The following is a 23,591-nucleotide window of genomic DNA, read 5'->3' on the forward strand; positions in this document are numbered from 1 at the left end:
TTTGTAGTGCTTAGTGTCTCCCTTGGGTTCAACCCTTTGCTTACCTTTATGCATTTTAGTTTTGCTTGAGAATATAAATTGTTTTAATTTAGTGGTTTGCATATAACGTGTTTATCCCTTATCACAATTTTTTTTTTAGCATTTTATTTTTTTTTAGCTTTTTTGTGATTATATATCGATCCTACCGCCTCATCATCAATCTAAAGCGGGATCTCGATCTTGACAACCTTGTTCCTTCTAATACCAAACAGCCGTAAGGGGCTGTAGACAAGGCAATGGAACGTTAATACAGATTTTTCTATTAAATTAAAAACAATTGCTAACATAATGCACATATATACCTCACAGTAACCCAAAGGTAACACAATACATTGATACACATTTCTCTTTCGGATTTTCTTTAAAAAATTGTACATTAGAAAGCATTCCGAAAAAGAGGTTTAAAATAATATTACAAGCTCATAAATCTGCACTCGAACTGCAAATCACTTTCTGGCGATTCAACCTTTATCTCATTTTTCTTCTGCAAGCAACAAAAGTTTTCAATGATCAAGCTCTGATAAAACTTGATAGTAAAGACGGACAAATCTTTATACCCTAACTACAGTAAGTTGAATCACATAAAACCATCCCAGCTAACTGTACTAAGTACTCTGTTATTCTCTAGTAGCTTCATGTAGTAGAATTACATACAGACCAAGGCAAAGGGTGGACAAGGAGATTATTGGGCAATGTCAGGAAAAAAGATTAGTGTGAGTGGTTTAATGTATTTAGTGGGGTAGGAGGGGATATAAGGCTTGCAATAGGAAAAAAACAAAAATTTTGAATGAACAAAAAATGAACCCACCCAAATAATTAATTAAGTGAAACCCAAGGATTTATTTAGTGTAAGAGTAAAAGAATTACCATCGGATCACTGGATTTAGTTTCTTGCTGAAAGTGTTTTAATGTATGGTCTCCACGCAAAATTTTGGCTCCCAAACCTGTATCATCAACTGATCCAACAGCTTCTGCATCCACCACAACTGCATCTACTCGATCAGTTCCTGTTTTGGCATCTGGAACCTGCAGAAGCAGAAGCAAACACCGTGTTATAGCACTGTTCTGTCACGGAATACATGAAACGAAATTCTCCTATGCAGTTCCTATAGGAAGATTGCCACAAAAAATAAAGTTCCAAGATCTTCAAATTCCTACTGGGGTTAAAACAAAATACCTCAAACATAGCATCAGTTAAAATGGTCTCCAATATTGATCTTAAGCCACGCGCACCAGTATTTTTCGCCATTGCTTTTCTTGCAATTAATTTCAAAGCTTTTTCTGTAACATGAAATTTGACCTGCATCACTTGAAAGGTCAAAAAAACAAGTATAATAAATTATAACTAAATGTGATGGGAGCAGACTGAGCAGTATAAGCAAGATAAAACAGCCAACTTACATCATTCATGCCAAACATCTTTTTGTATTGTTTACCAAGTGCATTTCTCGGCTGCATGAGGACCTGGAAGACACCCAAAAGAACAAAGGTCACCTATAAACCACATTTTTGGAGGGTGGAAGCTACATACTTTGAGCGGGGAAAAGACAGACACTAGCATTATACTACGATTATATGGCTGTCCTATTGACATGAGTTTATCACCTTCAGTTTCTTAATTAATTGCATTTTATTGCAACGTACTATACAAGATTGCACACTGCTGATGATATAATTAATCAATATCAAGGAGAATACTGTACTATACAAAAGACTGACCCATGCCCATTGAGTTTCATTCCCAGTATATCACCCACTTTACCCCTTGAGTTAGAATATGAGACCTACAAGGAGAATACTAGAAATCCGCAAATCTAAAAACTAATAAGATCCTGACACAAAAATAAGATTTCAAACGGCTTTAAAGCATTATAATATAAATAACTCAAGCGAGTTTAGCGAGACTCGAGAGCCTGATTGCAAAAGTTAGTTATGATGACACAAGTCTTTTATTGTTGTAAAAAAGGGCAAAGAGCATAGCTTTAACAAACAAGAGAATATGAGAATTCTGCAGTTACTATTGTAAAAAATTCGGGTCTCAAAATCGCAACAAAAGTTGAGAGCTCAAATATAAACTTTAGTATAATTATTTTTTATTAAACAATTACATGTATTTGAATTCTATTATTTCTGGTATACCTTGTAATATTATACTATTGATACAAGTAAACTACTCAGTTTTACAGCTATTTCTAGTAATGAAATTTATTTGTCGGAAAATGGCTGTAAAAAATTACCAACTATCACTGATATGTGCTATACAACACAATATCTATTGTAAATAACACCAACTTTCAATCATTGTGCACTAAACGATATGCAGTTGCCAAAGTATAAATTAAACGAATATATTCTGATTGGTATAACAAAAATATATATTTAAATCTAATCAAAACGTAGATTATCTAACAGTACTTATATTGACTATATATGTTAATTAACAAACAAAAATCAATTTAAAGCCAACTTAAGTGTTAATTAAATCCCAAAAAGTTAATTAAATCAAACAAAAATTGTTAATTAAAGTTGTTAATTAGCTACCAAAATTAATTTACTTGAGCTTGATTAACAGTAAAGCTTGTTATAAAATTATTCTACTTATTTTTTTTAATAATGACTATCATGTCAGTATATTCCATTTATGTTCCCTCTCCAGGCGCCGGCATATCATTAAACACACAACGATTGAAAGTTGATATTACTTGCAGTAAATTCTCAAGGTCGTGTTATTTAAACTCCTCAAAGAATGTTTAACTGAATATAGAGTTATTGTCATACTTCATGACTTTGGATATGAATTGATTTTATAGTACTCATCTGCATAAGATAATTAACAGATGAAATCGAAAGGTAAATAATCCAACATCCAATATGCATAAGCCATAACAGATTGGTTCTAACCATATGCAAGCAAACGACTCTCTCAAAAGAGAAGCACACGATAGCTTTTATAGGTTATCAAAAGCATTTTGGTAACCAGAGGAGGGGTTGAAAGAGATATGGACCAAGTTCGTGAAAACATTTTGAGTAGGAATTAGGTAGATCAACTACAAGAAAGCTGAAACCAACCTGGACGAGTTGATCCTCATTCAATGCTGACAAACTCACTAAAATTGGAAATCTGCCGACAAATTCTGGTATGAGACCATATGCAATAAGATCACTGCTTTCTACCTGCATATCAACAGCAACTTGAAGGTTAAGTCAATGGTCTAAGCTACACACATAGACAAAAAAATTTAAGGGACAAATTTGGAAGTATGCTTAAGATTTGGTTATCACAATTTCTAATAATGAAGATGCAACCACAGCATCAGTCGTCCTGCCAGATCTCATGTTAGCACGAACTGGTGCTCCAAAACCAATCGACGAATCATGACGCCTGACAAAACAAAAATAGTAATTACTCTAAAAAATACTAAACACCAAATAGAGCAGTTTGTAGGAAGACTAGGTAAGTTGGGTAGCAATTTGAAGAAAGAAATAAAATTAACAAAACCATAAAATACACACCTTTCAGAAATAGTTTTTTCCAGATCAACAAATGCTCCACCACATATGAACAAAATATCTTTTGTATTGATCTGTTAAGTATCAAACAAATATTAAATGAGAACAGAACACTTTATCAGTTAATCCCTTTCACATTTTAATTCACAAGATGCCATGAGTGTTCAGTTGCTTATGTTTTCCTAACCTGACTACCATTACTTCACCTCAGCTCCATAATACGTGTACTACTTAATTACCCAACCTATCATCAAGGTTATATTACTTATAGATGTCTTGACTAAGCAAAGAACAAACTAAACATTTCTTGCCATGTCACATGAGTTGAATCCAACTTTCTGTCAGCTGAAGTCCACTTTCTATCCTCTATTTCTTATAATTTCTTGGAGTAGCTAATTGCCCTTCTTATTATTACTCAACAGCTCACTACTGCCAACATTTATAACCTGGCAGGCTGAGAATAGCACCTCTGGTTTCATCCCAGCAGCCCACTCCAAAGCTTGCATTATCTACCCACGGGCTACTGTGGTGTCTGCTGCCACTGCACATTCCTCCCACAACAGTCATCAACCGGCCTCCCAATAGCCACCACATGGCTTCGCCCCAAACCCACGACCCCCTCACTTCTTTGGGCAAGTCTATACTACTATGCTAGGCGCATGACTACTGCCTCTATGCTTGCACCTAATGTCGTTCTTCCAGTGGCGTATCCAGGGATACAGAAGCGTGGGTTCGGAATCATTAAAAAAATATACAAGTCCTCCATTTTTTTTTTTAATTGCAACGTTGGTGATTTTACGCTTGCTGCTAATGCTCATTCTATAACTAAAATGTTTTAGGGTTTTTCTAAGCTATGCCCCTAAGGTAGTTGAGTTTCTAAGGTGTACCCATGCTTTTTAAAATTTCTAAGTTGTGCCCCTCAACTCACTACCATTAATGAATGGTACCCTCCTTGGGACTTCCACGTCACCTAAAGTTAACTATAAATTTAATAAAAAGATGATAAAAGGTAAGGAAATGATACGAGAAAGAAATCTTAACCACAACCCTAATAACGAAAACTAAAGCCACGAAATCACACTCTCAATTAACTTTTAAATAACTAATAAAGGTATATTTTAGTATTGATAAGAAGTTGAAGGGCACGGCTTAGAAACACTTGAAAAAGCATGGGTACACCTTAGAAACTCAACTACCTTAAGGGTATAGCTTAGAAAAACCCAATATTTTAAGTTATGTTTTTGTAAAAATTATGAAAAGTTGATATCAAAAAAAATATTTTTCCGAGGCGAATTTAACAAAATCACACTAAACTAAATAATTTTTTCTAACATATGATAACAACAAACGATCAAAAGGAGTGTGTACAAACTAAATGTTGCAATTAAAAATGGACGTAGGAACTAGAAAGTATAAATTAAATTTTAATAGATACATTCAAATCCGGATTACAACGGATACCATATAACTTAATACAATGTAATACCCTTAAAAAAAAAAGGGGGGGATTCTGCATGCAAAAACATTTGGGTTAAGAAATAAATCATTCGAGTTTTCATACGCTTTGGAGAAGAAAGTTAGGGTAATTGGGTTTGATGTTTTAAGTCTTTAAAAAGATATTGGGACTTTAGAGAAGTAGTTGAAACAAAATGGGGAAAATATTAAAAAGGCTAAAAAGTAATGGGAGTTTAGAGAAGTAGTTGGAGCAAAAAGGGAAAAAAAAAAAATTATATATATATATTTGACGGGAACAAAAAAGGGAAAATATATTAAAAAAAGGCTATAATATATAGAGATTTTAGAGAAATAATTGGAAGCAAAGGGGAAAAAAATACTCCAATAAAAAGGCCAAAAAAATTAGATCACTTGGAGTCTAACCGTTAACTTTGGGGAATAAAGAGGCGCACAATTGATAACATCACACCACTAGGCCACGCTGCATTCACCATACTAATCATGCAGGCAAAATTATATACATCATTTTTTCGTTTTTTTTTTAAATAAATAAATAAATAAATAAATAAAAAAAAAAAACCTTTTTTTTTTCCAAAAAACCAGTGGGTTCAATGAACTCATCCTAAATAAGCCCCTGCATTCTTCCCACTATCCCTCTCCTCCCAACAACACTATTAGGAGTCAATATGGCATCTACAAGTAAACACCATCTTAATCTTTGCATCATATCTACTGCCACTACTACACCCTATTCTCATGCTCAAGCCATATAGGAACCAATTTGGAATGTAGCCGTGCAAATGAACTTAATGTTAGACAGCAATTGGAAGTTGGTGCCTTGCCATCATTTCTTGTGGTTGTTTAATAGCAAATTTAACAAGGCAATTTTGGCACAATGCACAACTATGGTAAAACTCAGCACATTGGTGTTGATTACTTTGTAATGTTTCGTCTGGTGGTGGTGAAGCCAGCAACAATTCGTACGATGCTAATTCTTGTTCTTACTCACTTATATCTTGCATTAATTGGTTGTAAAAAATTTAATTTCCTTTATGAGTGTACAGTATAGCATATAAGCAACAACTTTCTCCAGGTTTTGCTAGTCTAAATTTTCCAACTCATCTATTTTGCCGGAAAATGTTTATTAGAATGAGGCATGCTTAGCACCATCTGCTGGCTGCATTACTCAATAAAATGGAATTATTTATTCATCTACAAAAAAGGCAGTGAGTTTGCTCATCTTAATCTATGTTCGTTGGGCTTCAATCACAGACTCAACGCTGAATTCCCTAAGACAGATTTAGGGAAACTTTCTTGGTATTATAACAGTACCATATATGAGTTTAATGAATTAATTCAGTATTGCATCTATTTTTGAAAGGAGATTGATGGACTAGAAATAGTCCTAAGATTTTGACCACTTCTGTTTTTATTTGAAAATATAGTGGATTATATGGTTTAGAAGTTCCAAAAGAGGTGTTACACATAGCAAAAGGGCATATGGCAACAAAAACATGTCTGATCAACCAAGTTTTCTTATGCTTAAATTCATTAAATGGCTATGTCATATTGTCATTGTATGGACATGCTTGAGATACAATGAATCCTATGGGAAGTATAAAATTACAATAATAGTGCTGTCTTGATGTGCAATGTGAATAAAAAAAGTATTTTAAGCCGGGACTTGAGAGAATGCTAAAGCTAGTAAAACAAAAAAAAACGCCTCACATGGCCATATATATGTTGCATTTACATTACAAAGATAGTGATTGAAAAAAAATAGATGAAAAAATAGATTGATGAAAAAAAATAAACAGAAATAATTTTCATTGGCTAGAGTTTTTATTCCCCAAAGTCTAAAAGTATGGTTTGCTATCACCAATAAATACAAAGGGTTCTATGCAATGGCCATTATTAACACAGGTCCATTGGAGGCATACCTCATAAAGAAAGGCTATATAGCCTATAAGATATCCCATAATAAAGAAGAATGCAATAGCCTTCTAGGCTTCTACAAACTAGCTCTAATGTAAGCAGGCCAAATTCATCTTTAAAACAGAACATTGTTCATTTGTTCTATCAGCCATTGCAAACATTTTTTGCAAGAGTTATACATCATCTGCAACTTGAAAGAAAGCTCAACTGATTGAACTTGATGGTCTCCCATGTAATTAAAACAAGGCTGTTAGGTTAAATGTCGTTCGTTCAGTAACAAATTCATTATTTGCCCAACTGCAAAATGTCATTCTGTAGCGTTTGATTCAAAATCACACACGACATCCTTTATGTACCCTTATTTTCTACGGCTCAACCCCATAACTGTTGTTTTAGTGAATCTACTGGCACAGAAATTATTCGGGTGGTTACCACAGCAAAAATTTAGCCAGAAGGATTAATTACAGAAATGTTCAACATGGAATGAGAAATCATAGGCCCGTGGAATTAAAATTACGCTAAACAATAGGCAACACAGGAACACAAGCGTGGAAAACATGTTATAGAGCTGACAACAACACAAATAAACAGCAAACGTTAAAATTGTGTTTTACCTGTATGCTATCACCACGGGGATTCTTCCGAGCACCCTTGTCCTGAACATTTACTATCTAACAAAGAAGATAGATTCAACAATCAAACTAACAAGATAATTCTCATTCAAAATCCATGCAGCGGACCAGGGGCAGGACATGTGAATGTAGACAGCAGCAGCATACAAAGATGAACAAAACCACTAGTGAAATCAAGCAGGTGGCAATTATTAACAGCTGATAATAAATTGTATATGCAATACCTTCTCAGAGAAAACAGATTGATTTGACATTAAGCTCCAACAATAATATCCCCATTGAATAACATATTAAGTTTCAGCCATAATTAATATGCTTAGCAGATGATTTCAACATATATATTAACATATCACTGCAGGAAAGACAGTTTCAGACATTTAGCCCACGCAGACAAGAAAAAGCACAAATCCACCCATGCAAAAGTTTCATATCTAGTTGATATAATCAAAATAATAATATGGCACCAGGGGTCATGACCAAACCAGCCAACATGTGAAATTTAAATCAAGAAACTAGAAGCCAGTATAAGTGAGTCTGTCGTTTTATATGATAACAAAAAACTTACTGTTCCTTCTAACATTTTCAGTAATGCTTGTTGAACACCTTCACCAGATACATCTCTTCCAATGTTTGAGCTCTCAGACTGCAAATATTCAATAGAGAGAAATTCTGCTATTAAGATAACACAAAGGAAGGTATAAAGAGAGAAGACCAGCAGTTCTCTTAAAACCATACAGATAAAGAAATAGCACTCAATCTTCGTTTAAAAAAAAACTGAAAAAAGTAGCATGCACATAAGGGAAAAGCAATATATAACTCTGTCCCACCAAGAATATGTTTGTACTTTGTAGACACGAGAATATATTACTTTCCAAGCAATTACCAATATGACCACAAATAAAGCTGATCATAGCAATAGCAAGCATAACTTACTCTGCCCAGAATTTCACAGGAGCTCGAGAATAGTCACAAGAAACACTAATGCAAAAACATCAAAGTAACAAGTGGCAGCATGTCTTTCCACTTACACGCCACAAAAACTATAGGAATCGTCCATGTCTAATCGTTTTCTTCTTTTTTCCATATACAATATGGTTCAATACATAGGTTTCTTGAGAAAACAGGCATGAAGTCATATCTTATAAGGTTTTTTTTTTTTCCCCTGAAACGAGCTCATATATTTCAGACACTATAGTCGGTTTTACTAACTGTCCAAACAAGTGTTTTATAAAGAAATAAGTTTTCTTAGCCTATTTATCATTTCAGCTACAATTGAAATGCATCTTTTTGCCTTTCAATGTTAGTCCCTGAATCTCTAATGATTCATTGACCTTATAGACAAACTTACCAAAACACATTCTTAGTATGATCACACTCAAATGGAGAGGAAAAAAATAAAGAGGTCTCACATTTGCGAATGCCATGATTACAAAAGTTCAACCCTAAAGATGTATATAAAAAATGAGTAATAAAGATGTATCTCAAAATGACACCAAGGTGTCACTGTAGAACAAAAAGAATAAAGCCAAAAATCAGCATACTATCAAGCTATCATGTAATTAGAAGTGAGTACCTTCTTCGTAACCTTATCCACTTCGTCAATGTAGACTATCCCTTGCTGCGCAGCTTCCACATTAAAGTCAGCAGCCTAAAGCCAAATAAGAAGACAAAATAAAAAATGTAAGATCAAAGACAATAACATGATGTACAAGAAGATGGTCTGCTAATACCTTTTTTCTATATAATAAAAATTTATAAAAATAAAAAAATAAAAAAAAAAATTTGCTTGGGTGAAAAAATTCAATACCTACTACAACAAAGGAAATCAGGGGGGAAGAGGGGGGGGAGGCTCATAGTGCTTTCAAGTGTAAAAAATTACAACACATAACATTTATGAATGCTTCCTTTTCTTAATCACTGTCTCTTCTTCCCTCACCCTAGAAAATAGATACAGAGATGGTAAATATTAGGAAAAAAAATGTGTAGACTATAAATACTAACTCCATTCTTTAATTATAACTACAATGTTTTAGCGACCAAACTTCGCAAACTATGACCATACTGTATCAAATAGCACGTAATCATGTTGATCTTGTAAGAATTTAGATATTATTTTAATGTGTCCTTTTGAAATTTCATAATAAATAATACAAATACATGATTAAAGTGTGAACAGTTAGCATACTCTAAAATCAAAGACCAAATCCGGGTATCATCTATTCTTCCCCAAATTTCATTCTCTAAAATTGGAGAACAAATCTGTTCAAACCACAAAAGGAGTGAGTTTCCCATAAAAGGTGCCCAAAACCCAGAAAATAACTTCAAGATATGGAATTTGGTGTCTAATAAGGTCAGGTTGTAATTATGTCATATTATGAGATTGATTATGCAGGTGTTTTGTACTCAAGGGCAACGGATTTTAAATTTGAACTAAGACGCATTATACTTCTTCAGTACTTTAATAATCCCAGCATTTAGACTTCTGCAGTATTCAGATACCACCTACATTATTTTATTTTTTTTATGCACTTAGAAGACTACAAAAGAGAGCAGGTACTGGGGCATGTGAACAAAAACCTAGGGAAGGGTGTTGCAAGTGGGGTTTATGAAAAGAAAAGTAAGAAAGATAGTGTTGTAGCTTGGTTTTGTGTAAGAAAAAGTAGGAATGAGAGTTGCATATGTGCTAAGAAGCAAATCAAGCTTTGCCAAAACAGGAATGGTAAAAATGTAACTTACAAAAACATAGTAAGTATAAATTTGACAATATTTTTGTTAATAGTGTATGAAAAGCAAAAGTTATTATTCTTGCACTGTTTCTTAATACATGCAACAAGTTGACTTTCAATGAGTATATAATAAAGTCAGCTTGTTGCATATATTATAGGAAAAATACACTTTAATAATCCCAACTATTGGCGATTTACCTAGAATAATCCCAACTAAGGTTTATTTTCTAACAGTCCCAACTTTGCCTCTTATTTTCTTTCAGCGGTCCCATTGACCGGTAACTTGTTGAAAAGATAATTTTTTTTAATTTTTTTTATAAATACCACATGTCAACACGTGATTAGTTTAGAATTTATAAAATTAGAAAAAAATTTAGAAAATTCATTAAGAATCTAAAAATAAAAAAAAAACAAAAACAAAAATTTTATAAAAATCAAAAAATTAAAAAATTAAAAAAAAATCAAAAATTAAAAAAAAATCAGAAAATAAAAATACAATCAGAAAATTCATTAAAAAATCAGAAAATTGAAAAAAAAATCAAAAAATATTAAAAAAAACAAGAAAATTAAAAAAAAATCAGAAAAGTAGAAAAAAAAATCAAAAAAAATTAAGAAGTAAAGAAAAAAGATAAATCCCAAAACCCACCCAGCCACCCTCCCACCACACCGTAACCCTAGCCAGCCACCCTCCTTCTCTTTCCCTGCTGGCGGCCAACCCCCATAACCCCCTACAATGGCTGGCCAACACCCACTCATCCAGGAAACCACTCGGCTGGCCCAAAACCACCCCCCGTAACTACCCCCTCGCTATTCCCCGACCAACAAAACCACCCCCTTCCTCTTCCCCGACCCCTAAAACAGCCCCTCCTCTTTTCCCCTACCGCCGAAAATGGGCGGTTTTGATGGTGGGGGAAAGGAGGGGGGTTATTTTGAGGGTCGGGGAAGAGGAGGTGGTGGTTATAGGGGTGGTTTCGGGGGTGGTTTCGGGTCGGCCGGATGGTTTCCGAGCTGGATGGATGTCGGCCGGCCATTTTAGGAGTTTATAGGAGTTGACCGCGGTGTGGAACGGGGAGGGGGTGGCTGGCTAGGGTTACGGGGTGGTGGGAGGGGTGGCTGGGTGGGTTTTGGGTGTTTTTTTTTTTTGTTTCTTTAAATTTTTTTTATAAATATTTTTAATCTTTATTAATTTTTTAAAATTTTTCTAATTGTCTGAATTTTTTTTTTGTAATTTTCGGATTTTTTTTAAATTTTTTTTTTGAATTTCTATTTTTTTTTTGAATTTTCTATTTTTTTTTCTATTTTTAAAAATATTTTTTTTTATTTTTTTTCAATTTTCTGATTTTTTTTTGTATTTTCTAATTTTTTGATTTTTTTTATTTTGGACCAATCTTGTGTTGACATGTGGCATGTGACCTGTTGTAACAGGTTGTTGACCCATAGTTGACCGGTTGGGACCGTTGGAAGAAAATAAGAGGCAAAGTTGGGACTGTTAGAAAATAATCCTTAGTTGGGATTATTTTAAGTAAATCGCCAATAGTTGGGATTATTAAAGTGTATTTTTCCTATATTATATAACAGAGGAAGTATGTACCAATTATTCTTCGGTTTTTTTGGCCTTCAGATTCAATAGACAATATAAGAAAAGCAATAGAATCCCAGTTGACAAGAAAAATCAACAGTGAGCTACAGCCAGCACAACAAACCATTTTTTCTTTCAAAAATGAAAAGGGTGTGTGCAAGAATTATTGGCGTAAATAATTGTAAATCAGAGAACCATGAAGCCATGTAAGCAAAAGAGGAAAAAAAAAAAAAAAAAAAAAAAAAAAACATCATGCAAACATGAATCAAACAGTAAATTGTACTGTATAACAACCTTAATAACAAATCCAGCAAAATGGACAAGTTGTCCGTGACATACCGTTAGTAGCTTAAACAATATTGACTCAACATCTTCCCCAACATAGCCTGCCTGAAATTAAAAAAGAACATTGCTCACGTCAGTGATGCACCGGTGAAATTGTAAAAAGAGAATGTTAGGGACAGTGAACTAGAGGATGACAAAACAGAATGTTGGTGGAAGTGTGGATTGTTGAACTATTATAGAGGGCATCAGGGCCACGCTGACGTGAACTGGAAGTGAAGTGTACTGTTTAGATTTAATATTCGAAGCATGAACCACTATAAAACAGGAACCAGCTTCATCTCCAAATTATCTCAACAGACAAAGAAATGAAAGATACTATGTCCCACGTAAAGGAAGCTCTTACAACATAAGGGAATGTCCTAAAGTATAATTGTTGTCCAGTTTCCATTGTATATGATTCATCTGTAACCCCCCACAGACCACCTTCGCAGGTAACAATAAAAAAAGAAAGCAACTAGAAGTCAAGCCTGACTTTATTTTTGCAATCTAAAAATGAATTAGTGAAATCAGGCTTAAAGTAAAGCCCGGCATCCCTAGTCTCCCTCATCTTGCAATCATATTCCAAGTTCGAGAATAAACCCATATGGACTTATATGCTACCGCATCACATACTCCTATGATAATCGGACTCTTTCATTTACCTCACGCGTCCGTGTCGACACGACTCGTGTCGGACACCGACACCGACACTTGGACACTTCATTTTTAACTAAAAACACAACTTTTTTCAAGAAAATAGGCGAGTCCGATGCTTGGACACCCGTGTCTAATTTGATACTTCATCCGAGTCCAAGTAACATAGACATACTCACCAATTTCATAAGATTAACATAAACATACTCACCAATTTCATAAGATTAATACGAGTATCAACTAACAATACACCACTACTAGTAACAATCAGATTGTATAAACCACTTACTTGAGTTAATGTTGTTGCATCTGCAATAACAAATGGCACATTCACCAAGCGAGCCATTGTTTTTGCGAGTAATGTCTTCCCTGTCCTTACAGCCAACATCAGTGCAAACATATCAGAACAAACTTGTTCATCAATCATCACTCGAAGGGAGAAGTAAGCTTTAAGATGGACGCTAGACCTGGCAATCCTGACCCAGACCCGATGACCCGACCCGACCTATGACTCAAAATCGACCCGAAACAGTGACCCGAAATTGACCCAAAACCCGAATCAACCCGACCCAACCCATACCCGACTCGAAGTGGAATTGACCCGAACCCGAAATGACCCGACCCGAAGTTGACCCAAGACCCGAAACGACCCGACCCGAAATTACCCAAGACCTGAAGTTAACCCGATACCCAAAGTGACCCAACCTTTGACTTGAATTAATTAACCCAAATAGACTCGAAACCGAAAGTGACCCACACCAAAATTATCTTATACCTTAAATGACCTGAATCTATTTAAGCTAAAGACTAGCTGAGCAAACCGAAATAGAAAAAAACCGCAATCAAAATGACTTAATTTTTTTTTACTAATTTGTAATGTGTAACCGTGTAAGTAATTTACAAATTTTGAGTATTACTTTTCTCGATTTATTCGGTCTTTTATCTCAATAAGTTATTAGAAATTTGTAAAAAGATTGAAATTTAATGACTATTCTACGGAGTTTGTCCATAAGATTAAAAAAATTAACTAAAGCTCGAAATAAAAGTCACAATTCTCACAAGTCTAGAAAAAAAAATTGTACAAAAATAATGAGTACGCAACATAATGTTCAATACCAAATGAAATTACAAAATAATCTAAAGTCAAACAATTATTGTATTCCATTAAAAAAGTAGCCTTAATAAATATAGTGAGTTTCTCGTCGAAAAATATATAAACATATATACAGAGTTGAATTTAACCCATTGCATCGACATGAATATGACCCGCCTGAAGTTAACCCGACCCAAACTCGACCCGAAATGTTAACCCGAAACCCGACCCAAACTTGAACCGACCCAAACTCGACCCGAAATGTTGACCCGAAATCCGACCCGACCCAATTATCACACCAGAAACCCGAACTTGACCCGATAACTTTTTGACCCGAAATGACCCGAACCAGACCCAACCCCAATGACCCATTTGCCAGGTCTTATTGGACACTATCTACAGATCAAAGGCAGTCCATACCACAACCAGTTGGACCCATCAATAGGACATTGCTTTTCTCCAATTCAACAAGATCAAAGTCATCTTGTTTCACCTCATTGCCATCTACATCTGTACCTGACCTACCATTTCAACTACAAAATATAAGAACCTCAAGGAATCAGAGGTACAAGCATAAAAGCATAAATTTAATTAAAAAATGTGTCAAGAAGACAAACTGATTTTGCTCAGAAGTGTAATATATTCTCTTGTAATGGTTGTAGACTGCCACTGAAAGTACCTGCACTCAAACAATATCATCAGAAGAAAAACAGCTGTAGTAAAATTCAAAATATTAAGCAGTTGATAAAATATGCCTCAAACAAAAATCATTAACAAACTAGGATAAAATTGGCACACTTTTTAATAATAAAAGGGAAAAAGTTGATGGGTGAGTGACCCAAAAAAAAGAAAAAGAAAAAAAAAAAACTTACCGTAAAGGAATGGGCAAGTGATTAGAGCGACACAATAAGAATAATGCAGCAAAGAAGTTGAGGTGGAGGGAACAACAAATGCATTTTATACACAAAACAAAGCCACCAACCTAACAAAAAGATTACTCTTTGAGCACAATAAATGTCCACTTACTTAAATGGCACTACTAAACTAATATTGAAAAATTTTACTCGGTCTATCTGAAGGTTGCTACCTAAATGGAGACAACTATTGAAGAATGCACAAAGATAAGTTGTCAATCCATTACGTAACCTTTTCAAATTACTTACCAAGTTTACTGAATTGAGTAAAATTTGCATTAATAATTCAAAGTAGCATTTAAAACTTTTAAGAGAAAAAATATAATATATTGACATCTAGAGCTTTAGCACAAAGGAAAAGGAGCTATCATCTAATTACGAATTACGGATTATGCCAGTTTTTCTTTGAACTATCACAATCAAATGACTCTTAAAATCCCAAGCCTTCATAGCTCATTGAGATACCCAGATCAATCAGGAGTAAAGGAAAGCTCAAGAAAAGACATGAGAATCTCCCTCCAACCAAATACACCACATATTACCATAAGTGCTTTGCGTCACAATAACTTCTTCTCCCTGTCCAAAACAAACCCCGCAAAATAGATTTGTAAACAATCCACCACCATCAAAGAGCAAAACCACGGCTCTTGATGCAAGGGCAAACAGTCTCCCCCAAAGGTAACTCCCCATTAGACAATGTAGGAAACAAGTGTGCAAAAGTCACTAGCATCTCAGCACAACACACACATATTAGGTGAAAGAGCTAGCCTCGGCCTAAACCTGTTTTTTTCCTTTATATAAAATGAGTACATAGAAGTTTCAATACCTTACCTTCTTCGCTAAATGATTTAGGTAATTTTTACAACAACAACAACAAATCCTCAATAAATGATTTAGGGTCGGCTAACATGAATAATACCAATGAGAGTAAAACCATAACAAAACAAGAAGTTGCAATGCCTTACCTTCTTCGCTCGTTCCTGCCCAATGACAAACTCATCAAGCCCTCTACAAATCTCCTTAGGCGTGGGCAAACTCTTCCCCAAATTCGCCCCGCCCCGCCCGCTTCTGTCCCCAACCGCACCTCCTCCTTCCTTGGGCACTTCTCCAGGCACACTATCACATTCCACCCTAGTAGCAGCCCAAAGATTCTCCCCAGAAAGCAGCGTCGAACCCTCGGATGAAGAAGAAGGAGGAAGATCCCTGACATAAGACCTCAACTTCTGCCACATAGAAACTTTCTCATTTTCATCTTCACAATTATTATCATCATCATCATCCTTCACAAACTTCCCTTCCATCATCATACCATCCTTATCCTTATCCTTCCCTCCAACCTTTCCAATCTCAAAGAAACTCCCCTGCAATGGCGCCAACTTAAACGGCCGAAAGTAAAACGCAGTTTTGCAGTGAGCACAAATGTTCAACGCTTGATAAACACCCACTTCGTTGGGTGTGATTGACAATGGACGATTCGAGAAGAGGATATTCATTTGCTTTGAACAACGAGGGCAATTGACGACTGCCTTGATTTGGTCGTAATTGTCGGAACTTCCTTCCCATTTGAGCCGACCTTGAAACCCTAACCCTAATTTGAGAAATACTGGAAGGGGATGAGATGAAAGGAAATTGGTGGATTTAAGGGATTGGGAGTGTCGGTGATAATGGCGGAGGTGTTGTTGAGATGATGAAGGAGATGGCAGAAGAGAAGTGGAGGAGAGAGAAAATCGAAGGAGTTGTTTCAGATTTTTTCGCCGGAGAAGTTTCGACATGATGATTAATTTGTTGTCGGAAATTTCGAACTATAATTTCGAACTATAATAGCACCTGTCACGGGTCATCTCCCTTACCAACTATGGGCGTCATTTGGGTCACTACGCAACAGGCAGGGGTGTTCAAATCCGGGACCCGAATACCCGGATACCCGGATCATCGGGTAATTGATAAGTCGTCCCGTGTCCCGTCCCGGATAGTTCGGGTATCTGGATATCGGGTACCCGGATTATCCGGGACGGGACACGGGTATCCGGATTTTTTTTTATATTTTTTTAATCAACTTTTTTAAATCTAAAATCTGGTGATGCTGGTTGTTTTTATTTGTAAAAACCTGCTAAATATTATTTTTTTTACTGAATTTGCTGTGATTTATTTAAAAATAACATGCTGTATTTTTAAAAAAATAAAATAAAATTTGTTGTATTTATACTTTATATAGCATGCAATACCTTTTTAAACTAAAACAAAATTCAAGCAAGAGTTTAAGGACGGAAATACAAAGTTTTTGAGTCTTTAATTACATAACTTCAAAACATATAAAGTACAAATAATGACACAAAGCCGCACAACAAACGAAATGGGAGGGCTTCAATTCATTCACTTGTGAGATCCGATATTTTATTTGTCTCATCAATAACAATTGGCGGACGGTGGTTGTTCCAAAACCAAGTCTTTCATTCCTACAAAACACAAATAATGCAATAACATAATTACATATCACATATAGATATGAACTGGATATAATTTAAATGAAAAGAGAATGATAAAACATAAGGAAAAAAAATAGAATAATAAACTGGAAACAGGAAGTTAAAAAAAAAATCAATAATTCATGCTTATTCAGATAACTATTAAATATTTATATTGTCATAGAAATGATAGATCTATAAACATTAAACAACGTAGCCAAATTGCAGTTGAATGAAACTAGAACTTTACTCAAGAATCAGTAATCTTAATGGAAAGTTCACCAAGTTCAACCAAGAATGATAACGGACACATGTAAGTAATGCAACTCGCGGCATTTTTCATGTTCAAGAAATTACTTGCAGATTATAAACAATCAAATAAAATTATACACATAATCGAACACAAAATTATCAAATTCAAGAGAAATCAAACACAATATCCATTATTCAACCCGATTACTCAAAAATTCACATAAAGAACAAGAGAGCGGTGATACAGAGGCAGTTAATGTTTAGATCTAGCAATTGATGATAAAAAAAATAATTAGATTAATAAAAACTAAAGTAAATAACATGAAAAAAAACTACAAAAATACCACGAAAATAGTACAAATAAAACTAAACTGAGATCGACTGATGTTTGATGATGAATGTGGTTGAATTTCGAGTGAAGAATTGATTGAGATGATTTTTTGAGAGAGAGGAGATGAAGCGCAAGTAGGAGGAAAGAGAGAGGAAATCTGACTGAGTGAATGATGGTGGCTGTTTTTTTGGGATGAGAAAATCCTAGTGAACACTCAAGTGACAGTAACGCAATAATGGGTCATTTGGAGACCCAATGAAGTCCAAATGGGCCCAAATTTGGGGTTTCACCATATTTTGGGCTAAGGAAAACGATGGTGGTGTTGGTTTTCCGAGACGAGGTCCCGAAGTACAAGTTTTGGCAGCACGTAGCGCAGGAAGCTTCTAGAAGGTTCCGAAGCTATTTACGGGGTTCTTTTGAAGGAGTATTCTAGAGTGGATGACTCTAGAATAATCAAGGAAGGTCTGGTACATCTTAGAAGTCTTCTAGGTTCTTTTATGTATGTACATTTTGTGTGTAAATTTCTAGAATGTTCTAGGCTAGTCCTTAGCATTCTAGGAAGGAAGTGTGTAGAAACCTCCTTGTATGTATGTTCCTTTGGAGGTGGGAACAATCTAGAGAGTAGTAGATTGTTGTAGTCTAGAACCCTCCATTTGAGGAGGTTAGGAACGTTCTAGAGAAAGCTTGTAAGTAGGATGGAGCACTATAAATAGGCTCCAAGGCATCATTTGTACATTCAAGTTGAGAGCAATACAAAAAGCCTTTCATAAGCACTTGTGTTCTCTTTCAACTCAATATCTTTCCTTCTAACACTTAGAGAGTGTGAGGAAAACTAAGGCACGAGGGTGCCAAGTGAGTGGTCGGGCATACTAGCAAGGGTGATAGCTTGTGTGCTCAATTGCCTACGACACTTAGTCGTAAATTCCAACTAAGGCACTAAGGGTGAGTGCTTAGTTTGACTAAGGGGACTTGTTATCACCAAGGGATCGTGCTAGCAAACTTATTTGATCAGCACAAAGGGTTGTGCTACGTGGGCACAAGGAGTAGTGCCAAGGGAGAAAGCTTGACTCGTCTTACGACGGACTGTAAGCGGGTGGCGCACGGTGTGTGACTAGGGCAAAGTAGTCGACATGTGACAGGTGGTATCAGAGCAGGGTTACGGTTGTCGTGTGGGATCGACGTCGTAAATTTGGGGTGTTGATGTTCAGAGCTACGAAGGGACGATAGCTAAACAACAAAGGTGTGTCGCTTCATTCTTATTGTGTATAAGTATGGCTGGCGACAAAGAGGTTCCGGCGAGCCAAGTTGTTCAAGGGGAAGAGGAACTAACCAGGAGGTCCAAGGAGAAGAGCACGAGGGACCCTTCGAGCTAACCATCGGTGCCCAGAACCTTGTCCTCGGAGTTGGAACCCCGCCTCATGAGGGTTGAGTGTGCTGTGGCAGACATGCATGATGATATCACACAACTCTCAGACTCCGTAGAGGGGCTCGAAGTAAAAGTGGAGGCCGCACACACTGCTACCCAAGACTTGAGGGACGAGACTCTTGGGCTCGTCAATAGCGCGTTGGCAACAATTCGCGAGGAGGTCGCAAAACTTAAGGAGGAGTTGCTTGGGAAACTAAGGGACATCCAAGCCGAAGTGGAGTCGGTGAAGGAGGATGTCATTTTATGCAAGAAGACAGCAGTGACCGGGAGTGTCACTATCCATAAGGGGCCAAAGATGGAGGTCCCAAAGCCACAGAAGTACCATGGGAAGAGGGATGCTCGAGAGATCGACAACTTCTTATGGGGCGTCAAAAGGTATTTCGACGCAATGAAGCTGGATAACGATGCATCAAAGATCAACACCGCCACAATGTACTTGGGCGAGGATGCTGCCCTTTGGTGGAGGCTTCGGGAGTTGGACATTAAGAAGGGGACTTGTTCCATCAGCACATGGGATGAGTTCAAGAAAGATTTCAAGCGACAGTTCTACCCGGAGAATGCTAAGAAGGTCTCCATGATGAAGCTACGTGACTTGAAGCACACTAGCACCATCAAGGAGTACATCAGGCAATTCACATCCCTCATGCTTGAGATCGATGATCTATCGGAGGAGAACCAACTCATTTACTTCACCGGAAGTCTACAACGATGAGCTCAGCAAGAGGTGGAACGAAGGAACGTGAAGACACTTGCTGAGGCAATAGCCGTTGCGGAGTCCTTGATCGAGATATCGAGAAGGGATAGAGGAAAAAGGGTCATGGAAGGCGACCAAGATGATGAGGAGGCATCGCATCCAAAGGCCAAGCATGCGGATCATGGCAAGGACAAGGCCAAGTCCAAGTGGGAGTCCAAGGGGGACGATCGAGAAGGAGGTAAGCCCTCAAAGCCTCTCAAGTGTTACCTTTGTGAGGGACCTCATTTTTCAAGGAATTGCCCGGTTCGACAAAATGTTAACGCCATGATCGCAAGTGAGGAGGAGCTAGCTCTGGAGATGAGTATGGGGGCAATGGCCATGGGTGAGAGGGCCCATTTTTCTCGCATAAGGCTTCTCAATGATGAAGATGTGCTGAAGGGTAAGGCATCCTCAGCAAATGAAGGAACGGGCGTCAAGCAAAGGAGCAACTTGATGGTCTTAGATGAGGAAGTGAACGAGGTACCGCCAAGGCTGCTAGTGGACACGGGAGCGTCGCACAATCTCTTGGCTAAGGAGGAAGCCAAAGCCTTATGGGTGAAGTTCACAAGGGTCGATGCCGAGATGAAGGCCATCAATTCAAAGGCCACACCGGTGTATGGTAGGGCGTGGGGAGTCCCAGTCCGCTTGGGGAAGTGGAAGGGAAAGGTCGACTTCTTGGTGGTCGACATTGATGATGAGGACGTGGTGCCAGGCATGGAGTTCTTGCACAAGTTCCTACCTTTTTGAGTGAGTGATGGTATGATAACCATCACATCAAAGGGGAGCGAGATAGGGATCAAGCTCGCTCAACTCAAGGAGCGGGACGTGAGGGTCTCGGCCTTGAAAGCTTGGTGGGCGCCGAGGCATAGGCGTCAAGATGCGGTTCATGGGAGGATCAAGGCAACGAAGATGCTAGGGACAAGGCATCATGGTGTTCCAAGGGATGGGACAACAAGTCTCAAGTGTAAAGTCAATAGGAGGGACGGGGCAACAGCGCACGAAAGCATCCAAGGGTCAAGTGGTGCGCTAGACCGGGTCGCGGGCACGTACTCTAACGAGCGATCTTGCCGAGATCGGCAAGAATTTGGGTGGGGGAGAATGTCACAGGTCATCTCCCTTACCAACCATGAGCGTCATTTGGGTCACTAGGCAACAGGGCATAATCATGGCTAAGGGGCTTGCCCTTGGTGCCCAAGTAAGCACTTCCCCCTAAAGAGCTTTATTTAGCACCCTGCTTAAAATCCTAGTGAACACCCAAGTGACAATAACGCAATAATGGGTCATTTGGAGACCCAAATGAAGTCCAAATGGGCCCAAATTTGTGGGTCCACCATATTTTGGGCCAAGGAAAATGATGGTGGTGTCGGTTTTCCGAGATGAGGTCCCGAAGTACAAGTTTTGGCAGCAGGTAGCCTGAAAAACGCGGGAAACTTCTAGAAGGTCCCGAAGCCATCTACGGAGTTATTTTGAAGGAGTATTCTAGAGTGAATGACTCTAGATTAACCAAGGAAGGTATGGTACATCTTAGAAGTCTTCTAGGTTCTTCTATGTATGTATATTTTGTGTGTAAATTTCTAGAATGTTATAGGCTAGTCCTTTTCATTCTAGGTAGGAAGTGTGTAGAAACCTACTTGTATGTATGTTTCTTTGGAGGTGGGAACAATCTAGAGAGTAGTAGATTGTTGTAGTCTAGAACCCTCCATTTGAGGAGGTTAGGAACGTTCTAGAGAAAGCTTGTAAGTAGGATGGAGCACTATAAATAGGCTCCAAGGCATCATTTGTACATTCAAGTTGAGAGCAATACAAAAAGCCTTTCATAAGCACTTGTGTTCTCTTTCAACTCAATATCTTTCCTTCTAACACTTAGAGAGTGTGAGGAAAACTAAGGCACGAGGGTGCCAAGTGAGTGGTCGGGCATACTAGCAAGGGTGATAGCTTGTGTGCTCAATTGCCTACGACACTTAGTCGTAAATTCCAACTAAGGCACTAAGGGTGAGTGCTTAGTTTGACTAAGGGGACTTGTTATCACCAAGGGATCGTGCTAGCAAACTTATTTGATCAGCACAAAGGGTTGTGCTACGTGGGCACAAGGAGTAGTGCCAAGGGAGAAAGCTTGACTCGTCTTACGACGGACTGTAAGCGGGTGGCGCAGGGTGCGTGACTAGGGCAAAGTAGTCGGCACGTGACAACCCGCATCGACTCACGAGTCGAGCTGTCTCGTGCTCGCTTGAATCATCTCAAAACTCAATTAGTGTACACGAACTTAATATTTTTCTATCAATAAATTTTGCATACATCCGGTGTACAATAATTTTACTGTACATTGGGTTGTTTGCACGTATGAACATTTTTTTTTTTCCAGAAATTTCAGAATTCTAATTACTTCTCCTCACAACCGTTGAACACAACAACAATGGAGGAGAGAGAAAATGAAAAGATGAATTGCGAGAAAGAAATAGGAGATGATCTTACCTCCAATTTTCGATCATCAATGCCGAAAACATTTAATTTCTCAAATTGTGAATACCTAATTCAAGATTTTCTGCTATACAAATTCAACCACCATTAATTGAAAATCTAGAGAACTTGAAGCATACAACGAGTTTCGACCTAAATCGCATAGCCATAGAAGATGAAGCAGAGAATTTTGTTGATGAGTTCGATCTATTTTAAGATGACAGGGTTCCAAACTCAAAATTTCCAGAAAAATAAATACAAGGTAATTAACTTATATCTCAAAATTTATTTACAACCTAATCTGTTTATTTTTTATATCAATTTGGTACTATATTGGGATTTTTGCTTTGGCTTGTTGTTTTTTATTGAAAATGTTGTATAATTCTACTATGATTCTTCCACTACTCTTAGTGAAACTCTAAGATCGTTGGTGTTGACTTCTTGAAGTTTTGCTCAATTGCGTGAGCAGCTTGGGCATTCAGATTTTTAGTGGAGGGTGGGTGTGGCTTCGCGGAGCTACTGGTAGAAACCTGCTACTGTTTATGTTAGAATTAAATATAAGTTACCCGAATGTAAAAGAAAGTTACTCTGGCTTAAAAAAAAAGTGACCCTAGTTATGGATAAAGTGACCCTACTTATGGGCAAAAGTGACCCTAATTAAGGACCAAATAGACCCTAATCAAGGGCCAAAGTGACCTTAATCAAAACAAAAGTGACCCTAATTAAGGATAAAGTGACCCTATTTCAAAGAAAAAATGACCTTAATCAAGGACCAAAATGACCGTACTGAAGGGCAAAAGTGACCCTAATCAAGGGAAAAAGTGACCCTAACGAAGGAAAAAAGTGACCCTAACATAGTACAAAAGTGACTCTTATTAAAGTGAGCTCCCTCGAATAAAAAAGGTTATATGTGGTTGTTTGGATGTACTTGGTCTTTGAATGCTTGTGCAAGTGTTTGATTTCAAGGCTATTAGCTCAAATGGTAGAGCAATGCGCAATAGTTAGTTGTACTACTTGTATATGATGTGGGTTCAAGTCCTACATAGCCATAAGCCCATAAGCTAGG

The 23,591-nt window shown here is 37.2% G+C and overlaps 1 protein-coding gene across 1 annotated transcript; it reads right to left on the reverse strand.

Annotated features, from left to right (window-relative positions):
* Positions 1–276: 276 nt before the first annotated feature.
* LOC110706895 (CLP protease regulatory subunit CLPX2, mitochondrial-like) lies at positions 277–16,676 on the reverse strand. Its single transcript, XM_021884884.1, has 15 exons — positions 15,827–16,676; positions 14,565–14,626; positions 14,368–14,468; positions 13,144–13,223; positions 12,216–12,266; positions 9,145–9,219; positions 8,137–8,214; positions 7,554–7,610; positions 3,553–3,623; positions 3,322–3,421; positions 3,109–3,213; positions 1,441–1,503; positions 1,217–1,339; positions 907–1,065; positions 277–523 (listed from the first exon to the last, which is right to left on the reverse strand). Exons 1-15 carry the CDS (start codon positions 16,631–16,633, stop codon positions 452–454), a joined length of 2,004 nt encoding a protein of 667 aa, XP_021740576.1. The 5' UTR covers positions 16,634–16,676; the 3' UTR covers positions 277–451.
* Positions 16,677–23,591: the final 6,915 nt, after the last annotated feature.

Source organism: Chenopodium quinoa, unplaced genomic scaffold (genome assembly GCF_001683475.1).
Source record: "Chenopodium quinoa cultivar QQ74 unplaced genomic scaffold, ASM168347v1, whole genome shotgun sequence".
NCBI classification, from domain to species: domain Eukaryota; kingdom Viridiplantae; phylum Streptophyta; class Magnoliopsida; order Caryophyllales; family Amaranthaceae; genus Chenopodium; species Chenopodium quinoa.

Coding starts and splice junctions, on each gene's coding strand:
- LOC110706895 (XM_021884884.1), bottom strand. CDS start 16,633: ATGTCGAAACTTCTCCGGCGAAAAAATCTGAAACAACTCCTTCGATTT. Junction 13,224..14,367: donor GATGGGTCCAACTGGTTGTG/GTATGGACTGCC, acceptor CTGTAAGGACAG/GGAAGACATTACTCGCAAAA. Junction 3,214..3,321: donor CATCTTCATTATTAGAAATT/GTGATAACCAAA, acceptor GTTGATATGCAG/GTAGAAAGCAGTGATCTTAT.